At 47.3% G+C, this 13,484-nt stretch overlaps 2 protein-coding genes across 2 annotated transcripts in view; one reads left to right on the forward strand and one right to left on the reverse strand.

Moving 5' to 3' along the window:
* The window catches only part of SLC48A1 (solute carrier family 48 member 1), a 456,994-nt gene that overhangs the window by 126,249 nt on the left and 317,261 nt on the right, over positions 1–13,484 (reverse strand). The gene's annotated exons all lie outside the window — the stretch shown is intronic.
* The window catches only part of RAPGEF3 (Rap guanine nucleotide exchange factor 3), a 98,809-nt gene that overhangs the window by 34,018 nt on the left and 51,307 nt on the right, over positions 1–13,484 (forward strand). Inside the window, exons 5-6 of the mRNA XM_060253309.1 lie at positions 3,910–4,031; positions 6,440–6,602. Coding sequence (XP_060109292.1) covers positions 3,910–4,031; positions 6,440–6,602 — 285 coding nt within the window. The remainder of the gene's footprint in view (positions 1–3,909; positions 4,032–6,439; positions 6,603–13,484) is intronic.

Below are 13,484 nucleotides of genomic sequence, written 5' to 3' on the forward strand. Positions count from 1 at the left end.
GCCACCAAAGTTTTGCCCCAATCAAAATTCGAAGTATATAATACATGTTCCCCCCAAATGAAGCGTCTAAGGCAGTGTTTCCCATTTGCAGGGTCGTGACCCGGTACCGGGCCACGGAAGCCTCACTAGCGGGTCACAAGAAAAGCCAAAGCTAGCCCCGCCCCCAGCAAAGCTAGCCCTGCCCCATCTCTGTGTTGTGCAGAGAGAAGCTGGGCTGCTTCTCCTTCCTTTTCCCCCTCTCCCAGTGTTTGAGAGAAAAGCCTGGAGGCCTGGGTGACAAAGAAAGGTGTGTGTGTTTTTTTCAGCTGAGAGGGGCGGGGAGTGGGCATTCCAGCAGCTGTTTTTTTACCAAATGACCCCTGGGCAGAATTTTTGCTGGCTGGGGTCATCTGATGGTGAGGAAGGCTTTTTTTTTTCTTTGCCCCCGTACCTTCCTTCCTTCCTTTCTTTCCCTGCAAATGATGCTGTCTCTGTATTCTTGGTGCTGGTGGATGGGGGGAAGCAACAGTGGAAGGGCTTCTAGTGCCCTGGCCCCACTGGTGGACAATCTGGTGCTTTTTGGGCATTGTATGAGGGAATTTTGGACTGGATAGTCCACTGGCCTGATCCAACATGGTTCCTCTTATGTTTATGTTCTTTCCTTTCCTTCCATTTCATTATTTCCCTTTCTTTCCCTTTCTCTTTCTTTCCTTCCATTTTTGCTGGATGAAACTGTTCTGTTCATCATACTGTTGTTGCAGACATAGGAACTCTACCAATGAAAAGTTGGCACCCCCAGTTGTAGCCAGATGGCCTTCTATGAGATTTCTGTGTGGATGAGTGAGAATAAGAGATGTGGGGCAGAAAGAGATTATTGGAGATTACTGTGGTATATCTCAACAGCACTGGAAGAGATGGTACTATGAACTTGACACCATTTTACTGGTCCTGCTTTTAACAGCTGTCTGACACCAAAATTAAACTCCTCCTGTAGATATTAAAAAGGATGAAAGTAGTTCAGTGGCTAAGTATCTGCACAACAGATTGCTTTTAAAGGCATGGGAAACACAGCCAGTAAAAAGCTGCTAGCCCCTCATAAATATCCTTTTTGGGATAACTGAAGAAAAGCTTGTATGAACTTCATAAAACTTGAAATTAGTTCATTAATTGCAGTACAATTCTCTGCTACCTTTCACAGCAATTTCCCAGTGTTTCAACCAAAGAAAAGTGTGAAAAATAGCTGTTGAAAGATTTTCTTGAAACCAAGCAAGCTTGGTTGTAGCTTGAGTCAGGGTTCCAGTAGCAGCAGCTGGCCTACCAAATGTGTCAGCATATTTTGAGGTAGAGCAGCTGCCAGGCCCCAGTGCTAGCATTCCTGGTGGCAATGGCAACAGCACTCCCAACTGCATACACTGGCTAGTGCTGTTGAGGAAGGGATGTGTAGGTGGTGCAGGCAACTGAACATGGGCATTAGAAGTGTTTGCAAGCTGGAGAAGAATACACAGATAGATGCATGCAGGTGTGGGGGTGAAAAGAGAGGATTGCCCACTTTCCACCCCCATTTTGGCTCAGCATGAGTTTCAGAGAGATTTTTCTGAAAATGAATTTACTTCTGAAGAAGAGGCAGGTTTGGGGGAGTGCCCTGGAAGTGACATCACAGGAAAAGGTGGAGTTTTGGTTCAGTGTGCCTCAGAAGTGACATCACTTGGTCCTTGACACCACAGAAAATGACGTAATTCCTGTCTCCACCCCCAAGGTCTCCTGGCTCCACCCCCAAATTTTAGTGGGCCATGAAGGAGAAGTGTAAAAATAACCAGGCCACGGGAAAGAAAAGTTTAGGAAACCCTGGTCTAAGGAATTTCAAGGGAAGCCAAAATTTTCTAGAAAGCTGGCAAGATTTCAACATCTTCAGGCTTTTCCTAAAATTAAATTGAAAGGGAGCAAAGTGGTTCTTTGAAATGACTGAGGGATTTCAAAGAGTCCCCTTTCTCTACAGCTTGTGAACTTTTTCAGTGTGGGGAATATAGGTCTATGTCTTATAGAGCTGGATAATTGCTCTGTCTACTGGGGGTGGTTTCCCAGGTCTTGGGCAGAGAAGAGGGATACTTAAAACTTGAGATCCTGGAACAGTCTGAGAGAAGCTAATAGGATTAAACCTGGGCTCTTCTGAATGCACAGCAGGTGATGAGTTCTCACTCCAGATGTGAATCTGCATTATATTCTAAATTCATTTAGAATTCTATATAGTCTACATTCTATGTGTTATGTGTGTTATGGGACATCAAGTAATTTCCAACTTACAGTGGCCTTAGGAATTCAAAACCTCTTGCTCAGGTTTTGCAAACTGAACCGAAGTCAACCCACCTCATATCGAATGTTCCTCTTTTTCTGCTGCCTTCAGCTTTTCCTGGAGTCATTTTGTAGAAAAATAGGTGGTGGAGCTCATTAGCATAACTCATTAACATATGCCACCTCCCCTCAGCCAAAAGCAACCGTTGCAAGAAATGAGAGCCCTGGGCGAGAGAGGCCTTCTTGGCCTGGCTAGAGATTCAGCCAGCCCAAGCAGGCCTCACTCGCCTGGGGCTCTCCCCTCCCTCCCACAGTTAAAAGGCCAACAACCACCTGCCACCCAAAATCACATAAGAAGTGGAGAAAGGGTGGTCTGGGCTTCTCCAGAGGTTAATGAGGGCTGCTGGGGGCATGGCAGAGCCCCTGGTGGCTGGTTGGCTGCCTGCTCGTCTAATCCAGGGATTGTTATGCAGCTGCACCTACTATTCAATGGACAAGGTAGGTGGGGAGGAAGAGGGGGAACCCTCAGAAAGGAGCAGGAGTTGCGATCCTGTGAGCTCCTGCTGAAACTGAGGCCTGTCCTACACCATATCTCAAAGAGTCTGAATAGAAATGGTCCTTGTTATAGTCGATACAAAATTCAGAGTTTCAGAATCTGATTTTTACTCATTTGATTGTTGAGTGTGACATTTACTTCTAAAAACAGAGTTGATCTAGACAAGACACAGGAGAACATGGTTCTCCAAACGTCTTCAGGTTTCTCAAATCGCAGGTGAGGTTTGCATATGGGGAGGGGCTTTGATTTGACAGGGGGGGGTGACTGCTGCAGGAGGGCTTAACACTCTCTGCTATTGTTTTCCTGGCAGAATTGACAGCCTAAGCTGGTTTGCACCCCAACCTGTCTTGTTGTCCTAAAAGGGTATAAAGCAGCTTGATGGTGCCATGTTCTCCAACTAGGATCTGGAATAGGGTCAGGGGTGGAATTCTAGCAGGAGCTCCTTTGCATATTAGGCCACACACCCCAGATGTAGCCTCCAAAAGCTTACCAAGGCTCTTTTTTGTAAGCTCTTGGAGGATTGGCTACATCAGGGGTTTGTGGCCTAATATGCAAGGGAGTTCCTGCTGGAATTCCATCCCTGAATAGAGTTGCCAACCTCCAGGTGGTAGCTGGAGATTCCCCAGAATTACAATTGATCTTCAGGCAACAGAAATCAGATTGCTTGGAGAAACTGGCCATTTTGGAAAGTGGACTACATGGCATTATGCCCCCCTGAAGTTCATCCCTTCCTATCCACCCCTCCTCAGGCTCCACCTCAAACATTTCTAGGTATTTCCTAACGCAGAGCTGGCAACCCTGATCTGGGATCTTTTAAAGTAATTCAGAGGTCATAGGAGGGGTCAAGCATTCCCTCCCTGCCAACCTTTTGATTCATTTGTGCCATCTTGATGAAATTAAATGAACGTGGGTCTGGGAAACACTCAGATAATGTATAATTATCCTCTACAGACTCTTGGCAGAAGCTGAATAGCTCTCTTTAACAGAAGGGAGGAAGCCATTGCTTCAAAACTCTCTCACCTTTGACATTCGGAATGGACTCCCCCGGGTCTCAAAGCCTTCCTGTTATCTCTTGCTTCTCCCAGGCAGTGCTCCTCGGGCAAGGAGCTGGTGGACGCGCTGCTCAGCGCCGGGCTGTCGGTGCAGACTCGCAGCCAAGCCCTCGGACTCTGCCAGGTGCTGATGGATGAAGGAGTCTTGGCTCATGGTGAGATCACATTTCTGGTGCTCTGTGGGATGGGGCCAATTCAGCACACTGCCCTGAAACAGGGTCTCATAATTCTCCAGCCAACGCTCGCTTAGGCTGAGTTGAGCTAGTTAAGCCTGACTTCAGGCTGAAGGGGTAGCTTGCTTTCTGAAGCTTGGGTGTCGTTTGCCCACCCTCCCAGCTGTGAGGTCACAAGAGACGGCTGGCGCATCATTGATGATGTCATAAATAATCCCTCCTTGCTGAAGCTGGAAGTCAAGCCAGCAGCCAGCTTGATCGGCTCTGCCTAAAGAAGAGCTTGCTCGGGACAGTCTTGTGAGGTAGAATAACATTTGTCACGCTCTTACAGATGGGGAATTGAGCCAGTTGGGAGGGCAACTTGGGCTTATTTTGTAAGGTGCCCATCCTCCAGGGGGGGCCTGGAGATCTTCCAGTATTGCAACTGATCTCCAAGACAGAAGAAGAAGAAGATGATATTGGATTTATATCCTGCCATCCACTCTGAATCTCTGAGTGGCTCACAATCTCCTTTACTTACCTTCCTCCCTCACAACAGACACCCTGTGAGGTGAGTAGGGCTCAGAGATCTCGCCCAGAAGCTGCCCTTTCAAGGACAAGTCTGCGAGAGCCATGGCTGACCCAAGGCCATTCCAGCACCCGCGAGTGGAGGAGTGGGGAATCAAAGGACGGTGGCTCAGTGGTAGAGCATCTGCTTGGGAAGCAGAAGGTCCCAGGTTCAATCCCCGGCATCTCCAAAAAAGGGTCCAGGCAAATAGGTGTGAAAAACCTCAGCTTGAGACCCTGGAGAGCCGCTGCCAGTCTGAGAAGACAATACTGACTTGGATGGACCAAAGCTCTGATTCAGTATAAGGCAGCTTCATATGTTCAAACCCAGTTCTCCCAGATAAGAGTCCGTGCACTTAACCACTGCACCAAACAGCCAAGATCAGTTCCCATAGAGAAAATGACTGCTTTGGATGGTCTATGTCATTGTACCCTGCTAAGATCCCTCCTCTCCTCAAATCCTGCACTCCCCAGGCTCCATCTTAGGCTTTTCGGTGTCGACAGCTCAGATCTGGGATGCACAAGCTTCAGTCACCACCCTCTCCAGGTCATTGTTGTAAGGATAAAATGGAGGAGAGGAGGAAGTTAGCAATAGCTTTGAGTACCCATTGGGTTCTCTGACCTGGATTGCCCAGGCTAGCCCAATCTCATTAGATTTTGGAAGCTAAGCAGAGTCAGCCCTGGTTAGTACTTGGATGGGAGCAGGGGTGGAATTCTAGCAGGATCTCCTTTGCATATTAGGCCACATACCCCTGATGTTGCCAATCCTCAAAGAGCTTACAAAAAAGAGCCTTGTAAGCTCTTGGAGGATTGGCTACATCAGGGGTATGTGGCCTAAAAGGCAAAGGAGTTCCTGCTAGAATTCCACCACTGGATGGGAGACCACCAAAGGAGTCCAGGGTTGCTACGCAGAGACAGGCAGTGGCAAACTACCTCTGAATATCTCTTGCCTAGAAAACCCTACAGAGTTGCCATAAGTTGGCTGCGACTTGATGGCAACAACAAAAATATATTCTGTAAATGAATAATAAAGTAAATGTTGGGACCTTGCGGTGTCTTTGGATACCGTGCCATCCCTTTCTGTAGGGCTTTTTTTGTAGCAGGAACTCCTTTGCATATTGGGCCACACAACCCTGATGCAGCCAGTCCTCCTGAGTCTTACAGCAGGCTGTGTACTAAGAGCCCTGCAAGCTCTTGAAGGACTGGCTACATCAGGGATGTGTGGCCTAAGAGGCAAAGGAGTTCCTGCTACAAAAAAGCCCTGCTCTGGATTTCCTTCCCTGTTACTTTTCAGCCTTACTCCTGGTCCAGCCTCCCTCTCTCTTTCCTCTCCCCTTCAGTATTAGAAAGGCTTCCTAGTTCAGGAGTGAAGTGAGGCTTTAACAGATGACATTAGGAGGGATTCCAAAACAGATAGGTCACAACTGGCCAGTCACATCTCCCCAGCATGACAGAGAGGATAGCCCTCATTTCTGCCAGCTCCTTCTCTCTCTGCCTGATCCTTCTCTCTCTTCCAGAGCCAGTTTGGTGTAGTGGTTAAGTGTGTGGGCTCTTATCTGGGAGAACCAAGTCTGATTCCCCACTCCTCCACATACGGCTGCTAGCATGGCCTTGGGTCAGCCATAGCTCTCGTAGGAGTTGTCCTTGAATGGGCAGCTTCTAGGAGAGCTCTCTCATCCCCACCTACCTCACAAGGTGTCTGTTGTGTGTGTGTGTATGTGGGGGTGGGAAGGTAAAGGAGATTGTGACCGCTCTGAGATTCAGAGTATAGAGCGGGATATATATCCAATATCTTCTTCTTCTTCCCCCTCTCATTCCCTGTTCACCTGTCTCCCCCTTTGTAGTACGGCAGGAAAGCTATTTCCAAGACCGCGATGCCCAGTTTTTCCGTTTTGTCGCCCTGGAGCCAAGGGCTGGGGACCAAGATGGGGAAGAGCTACAGGAGGCACTGGCGTTGCTCTCCCAACTGGGCCCAACTGCCTTGCTTACCACCATCCTGCGCAAACCGTGAGTGTTGGGCTTGAACTGGGCAGCAGGCAGGGAAGAAGGGGCAGGCTGAGAGGTCCGGCTGGGCACAGGCATAGCCATTTGCATCCAGCACATGGGGGTGGAGTCTGAGGGCTTCTGAAATCGGTGGATCTGGATCAGGGACAATTCACGTGGTACAAAGTCCTCAGGTCCTAGGGTTGCCAACCTCCACATGGTTATACAGAAAGAGATGGCTATACAGAAAAGTGAGATTGTAACACAAAGGAAAAAACTGTATAAAAGCAACAACTGTTGATACAAGTCTTGGCTTGCACTCTATATATTGAAACAAGCAATTTATTATCAATATTATTGACAAAAAACACTACACGCTAGATGCCAGATTTTAACAGCATTGGCAAAATTACAGCAACAGCAGCAGCAATGGATTGCCTAGGTAACTCTCCATTTCCTTCGCCTTCTTCAGGCTGCAGTACACAAGGTAAAGCCTTGACTTCAGTAATGGAATACCCAGTATTTCCTTCAAGTGTATATTTAGACACTCCCCGGCTTTCCCAATTGTTGTATAGACAGTTGCAGTTGGAACCTCAGAGATCAACCGTCTTCCATTAGGGGTTACCCTTCGTCAGATTCAAAATGTCTCTGTGCTAAGCTCACATGGTAGCTGGAAATTGCAACTACCCAGCTGTGAGGTCATAAAAGACTGCTGACGCTTCCTTGATGATGTCATAAATAATCCCTCCTTGCTGAGGCTGAGCCTGGTTGATCCTGGTGGTCAACCCAGCAGCCAGCTTGATTGGCTCTGCCTAAAGTTTGCTTGGGACAGACTTGTGGTGGGGAATTGAGCCCGTTGAGGGCAATCTTTGGCTTATTTTGTAGGACTGCCAACTTCCAGGTGGGATCTAGAGATCTTCCAGAATTACAACTGATCTTATTTGTGGGGTACCCCAGGGGGCAGTTCTTTCCCCAGCATTGTTCAATATCTATATGCGCCCCCTTGTCCAGATGGTCAGGAGGTATGGGCTGGGTTGTCATCAGTATGCGGATGACACCCAGCTCTATCTACTAGTGGGTGGCCGGTCTGGCTGCGCCCTGGATAATTTGGAACTGGCGCTGCAAGCTGTGGTATCATGGCTCAGGCTGAGCCGGCTTAAAGCTGAATCCAACAAAGATGGAGGTTCCTTAAGTCGCAGCAGCCGAGGAATGGTGATTCCTCTACCAGCCTTCGATGGGGCGCCATTGACGCCAGCGTTGAGGGTTAAGAGCTTGGGAGTGCTTCTGGAGTCCTCCTTAACTATGGAGGCCCAAGCAGCAGCCACTGCCAGAGCTGCTTTTTTTCACCTTCAGCGAACATGGCAGTCGGTCCCTTACCTTGAGGGCAGCGACTTAGCAATGGTGATCCATGCCTCGGTCACCTTAAGAATTGATTACTGTAACGCTCTCTACATGGGGCTGCCCTTGAATCAGATTCAGAAGCTGCAGCTGGTGCAGAATGCTGCAGCCAGGCTACTAATGGGGCTTCCCCGTCAGGAGCACATTCAGCCTGTGCTGAGAGCGCTGCACTGGCTGCCTGTTGCATACCGATTCCGTTCCAGGGTCCTGGTATTAACCTTCAAAGCCCTATATGGCCTAGGAGCTACCTATCTGTGGGACCGCCTTGCCCCGTATGTTCCCCAGAGAGCACTGTGATCAAGCTCTCAAAATCTTTTGGCTGTCCCTGGGCTAAAAGAAGCTAGGCTCAATTCCACCAGAGCAAGAGCCTTCTCGGTTGCGACCCCAATACTTTGGAACACCCTCCCAGAAGCCATCAGGGCCCTGCGGGATTTGTCGCAGTTCCGCAGGGCATATAACATCTAATGGGAGAGGGCTGCCACCACATCTGGATCCATAGCGCTTTTATTACTAACTGCCTAGAATCTGTGCGCGTGAGAAAGGAAATATTATATGATCCGCCTGAAGTAGCACCATTGCCATTTATCTGATTGTTTTATTGTTTTAATATTGCTTTTGCTTACTGTCTATTTTATGCTGATAGCTGCCTTGAGTCTGTATAGAATGGGCGGGATATAAATATAATGTAAATAAATAAATTAAAATAAAAATCTCCAGAGAGCCAACGTCAGTTCCCCTGGAGAAAATGGCCACCCTGTAAGGTGGACTGTATGGCATTATACCTCACTGAAGTCCTTCCCCTCTCCAAGCCCTGCCCTTCTCCAGGTATTTGCCAACCCAGAGCTGGCAACCCTATCAGGTTCCCTCAATGTCTGCCTTGGTTCTGTTGACCAGACACTCTTCAGAGTTCCTTACTCAGAATGTAAATCCTCGGCTTGTGGGGATCTGATTTGTGTTGGGGAGGGGTGGAATTCTAGCAGGAGCTCCTTTGCATATTAGGCCACGTACCTCTAATGTAGCTAATCCTCCAAGAGCTTACAAAAAAGAACCTTGTAAGCTCTTGCGGGATTGGCTACATCAGGGGTGTGTGGCCTAATACGCAAAGGAGCTCCTGCTAGAATTCCACCCCTGGTATCGGGACAACTGCATATACCGTGCAGGGGTGGCCAACAGTAGCTCTTCAGATCCATCCATGCTGATGACCCAGCCTCTAGTCAGGCGACGGACCTAGTGTCATCCATGGCGACACTAGGACTCTCTCAGTTTGTTACATCCTCCACCCACCAGGCGGGGCACATATTAGACTTGATCTTTGCGGCCAGGGTTATGGTGGACGATATAACTGCAGAAGCGGTGCCATGGTTGGACCACTTTGCCCTTAAGGCTCGTGTGGATGTTCCACTCCAAACCCGTCTAGGCGGCAAGCTTATTATGGCTCATCCGTGGAGTCAGATGGACCCGCAACGGTTCCAAATGGCTCTACGGGATCCCTGGCCCCCTGGCGATTCCCTCGATGACCTGGTTGATGCTTGGCATGGCCAACTCTCCAGAGCCATCAACGAGATCACACCTCGATGCCCTCTGCGACCTCGCACTAAGCTGGCCCCGTGGTATACCCCGGAATTGTGCCAGTGGAAACGAGGACTCAGATGGTTAGAGAGGCAATGGCGGCGTACTCGAGACGAAGCGACTAGAACATCTTATAGAGAGTTTATGAGGTCCTATGAGATGGCAGTCAAAGCCACAAAGAAAATATACTTTGCGGCTAAGATTGCGTCTGCAAATTCGCGCCCGGCACAATTGTTTAGGACAATTCGGAATCTCACAACACTGCCACAAGGCAGGCCAAATGTTAAGGAATTAGAGATAGGCTGTGAGGCTTTTGCGAAATTTTTTGCAGACAAGGTCATGTCGCTCCACCACGACTTCCCCGCCACATTAGATACAGTATGTGAACTCGAGGCTCCATGCCTGTCTTCTGGTTTGATCCTGGATCACTTCGACACATTCAGTTTGGAGGAAGTTGACAGAATCCTCTCTACTGTATGTCTAACAACCTGTGATTTGGACCCATGTCCCTCCTGGCTAATTAAAGCTTGCCAGAGGGAGCTAAGATGTCCTATACGGGACATCATAAATAGATCCCTCTCAGAGGGCCTTTTCCCAACACCCCTTAAAGAGGCTGTGGTCCGTCCCCTCCTGAAAAAGGCTACATCAGACCCGATTGAATTGGCGCATTACCGGTCGGTCTCCAATTTGCCCTTTATGGGCAAAATTATAGAGAGGGCAGTGGCGTTGCAGCTGCAGAGTTTTCTGGATGACGCTTCCACCTTGGATCCATTCCAGTCCGACTTCCACCCGGTCCATGGGATGGAGACAGTGCTTGTTGCCCTCATGGATGATGTACAGCGGCATCTGGATCGAGGTGGTTTGGCGGTACTGTTGTTGTTAGACCTATCGGCCGCGTATGATATGGTCGACCACCAGTTGCTGACCCGCTGCCTCGCTGATGCAGGGATTCAGGGGCTGGCCTTGCAGTGGCTTTCCTCTTTCCTTGACAGTCGGGGACAAAGGGTGGCGATTGGGGGAGAACTATCCCAGAGACACCTACTTAATTGTGGGGTGCCATAGGGAGCGGTCCTCTCCCCGATGTTGTTTAACATCTACATGCGCCCCCTTGCCCAGATTGCCTGGAGATATGGGCTGGGTTGTCACCAATATGCTGATGACACCCAGCTCTATCTATCGATGGATGGCCGGACTGACGATGTCCCTAAAAATGTGGACCTGGCACTGCAAGCCGTGACAGGCTGGCTTAGGCTGAGTGGGTTGAAGTTAAATCCAGTGAAGACAGAGGTCCTTTGCATGAGCCGTGGCGTTCTGGGAGGGGAAATTCCCCTACCAGCTTTTGATGGGGCACCACTGGAAGCAGTGCGCAGGGTCAAGAGCTTGGAGGGTGCTTCTTAAGGTCTCCAACTTCTTTTTTAATATCTTTTTTTATTGCCAAATGCAATTTGTCCATAGCTTTTAACATTTTTACCTCCAGAGCGTCAAATTGAGCCTGCATCTTGTCAAATGATTGGGCTCTTGCACGTGTTGTTCTTTCTACTGACATATAAAAAATCACCAAACCTTAAAAAAATCCCCACATAAAATTTAGCATCCAATCCAATAGCTTAGAGCCAGTTCTTTCAGATGAGACTAGTTTCGTTTTTCTCCCTTCTTCCTGAGCAAAGATATTGAATTTTAACAATTTTGACAGTTTTTCTCCCTTTTAAAATGGCAATCGTTATTTCTCTATGGTACAGTTCCAGCCTAGAGAGGTCTCTCTTCGTCTTTCTTGATCTGAGTCTTGGACTCAATTCCTTCCTAGTTCAAAGGTCGGATGTCACAGCTCTTGTTGTCCTTATAGGCTCTGATTTATTGTCCAGCCCCTTTTAGTTTCACTTCCTGTCACAGCTTAGACTGATCTCGTGTCTAATCTCGCAGTTTTTTGAGCTGCATGAAGAAACCGCAACCACAAAAATTCACAACAATATGTCCTTTCTCCAAAATATCTTTGAAGGCAATTGTTTTTACGGCGTTCAGTTTTCCCAAGCTGAATTCTTTTCCTGCTGTGCCCCCACTCAGCTCAGTTCATTCTAGGTTCTGCAGTTTATGGGCATATATACACGGCAACTCTCTTTTCTTTCTTCTGCGTCACCAGCCTCCCATTGCCAACTTTCACTCTTATCTTGAAGGGTTTTTTTTTTTTTTGCTGTTGTTCACATCCAAAGCCACAGAGCTCAGCTTAACAAGGTAAAAGTTTTTTTTCCATTCAATTATGCTTTGCCTTCGTCTGTTATTAATCCACTCAGTGTTTAAACTATATTCAAAGTCTCTCAGAGTGAAGATAAGAATGATGAGTCTACCTTTTAGATGTTCTCAACTCCCCCGGCTGCTATTTTCTTGCAATTAAAATCAGTCCTTCTAGCGTGCTTGGATTCCGACAGCCTTAAGTGACCGAAGTCACTTTAGAGTCACTGCAGACGATGGTTGACATTCCATTGCCGGACATCAAGAAATGAAGGAGTCAGCTCCCTGACTGCTCCAGTTCGATATCAACAGCATTAAAGGAAGATAAGTCGTCTTGGGTTAACCCTTGCCTAGGGTTAATGAGCATAGACCTTATCAGGGGTCTTTAATACCCTGAACAGTGACAATAAAATCCCCCTCTGTTAGGGAGCTGCAGACTGTCTTCCAGCCAAACAGGAAGTCCACAAGGGAGTGGGCCTTCTCGGTAACAGCACCGAGGAACCAGCTACCAGAGGAGATACAGGCCCTATGGAGCCTTAATCAGTTCTGTCGGGCTTGTAAAACCGTCCTCTTTCAACTGGCCTTTTAAGGTGGAACCATTACACCATCACTACAAAAACTGTGTTCATATGCATATTAAGACTGTAGCACCATTTTATGTTATATTGTAATTTAAATTATTAATGCTGTTTTTATGTAATTGTATTTTAATTGTAAATTGCTTTGAATTTTATTGTTGTATCATAGTACAATGTATTATGTCATGTAAGCCGCCCTGAGCCTGCTTTGGCGGGGAGAGCGGGATATAAATTAAAATTTATTATTATTAGATTTTTTTGCCTACAACTCCCATCAGCCCCAGCCATTGGCCATGCTGGCTGGGGTTGATGGGAGTTGTAGGCAAAAAACATCTGGAGAGCTATCATTGGCCATCCCTGGAGAGTGATGGAGCTTAATCCTTTCCGCCCCCATGCTGTTTTCCCAACATGGAACAGCCTTGGGCAAGTGCCAGTGCCTTTGGGAATTAAGTCCCATTTGTGAAACTCCCAGAGCATCTCTGCAGGATGGACAAAACTGCTTTTTTTGTTTTGTATGTATGATAGGTCTGGCTTTTAATTGTTTTAATGGTGGGTGTTTTCTTGTTGTTTTGATGGTTTTAAAACGTGATTGGCACTGTGTACATATTAATTTGTTAGTCACCTTGTGGCCCACGGGGAGGCAGGAAGATGGGATATAAGTTTGTAAAATGCGTAAATGTTAAAAAGATCTGGGACAGACGCATTAGCAGATGCAAGAACATTATAATGCAGGGGTGTCAAACTCATTTGTTATGAGGGCCAGATCTGACATAAATGAGACCTTGTTGGGCTGGGCCATATTGGGTTGGTCCAGGCCGTGTGTGTACCTATTTAAATTAGGTAGCAGAAATATAAATTTTATAAAGAACACAGACAAACACAAATGTATATTTTTAAGAAACTTTTTTTTTTTTTTTTTTTGCTGTTTATGCGTTTATTAAATCTGCGGTGTGAATCACAAATACAGATACAGGTACAACACAAAAATGATACTTTGTCACATAATACATATTACAGTCATCCAGATGGGAGTGAGTGTGGTTTATTCCCTTATAATAAAAAAACCTGGATAGCAAGGCTATATGACATGACGGGAACCTCAAGGCATAGGGCAAACACAAAAAAAGAAGGCGGA

This window comes from Heteronotia binoei, chromosome 13 (assembly GCF_032191835.1).
Source record: "Heteronotia binoei isolate CCM8104 ecotype False Entrance Well chromosome 13, APGP_CSIRO_Hbin_v1, whole genome shotgun sequence".
NCBI lineage: Eukaryota > Metazoa > Chordata > Lepidosauria > Squamata > Gekkonidae > Heteronotia > Heteronotia binoei.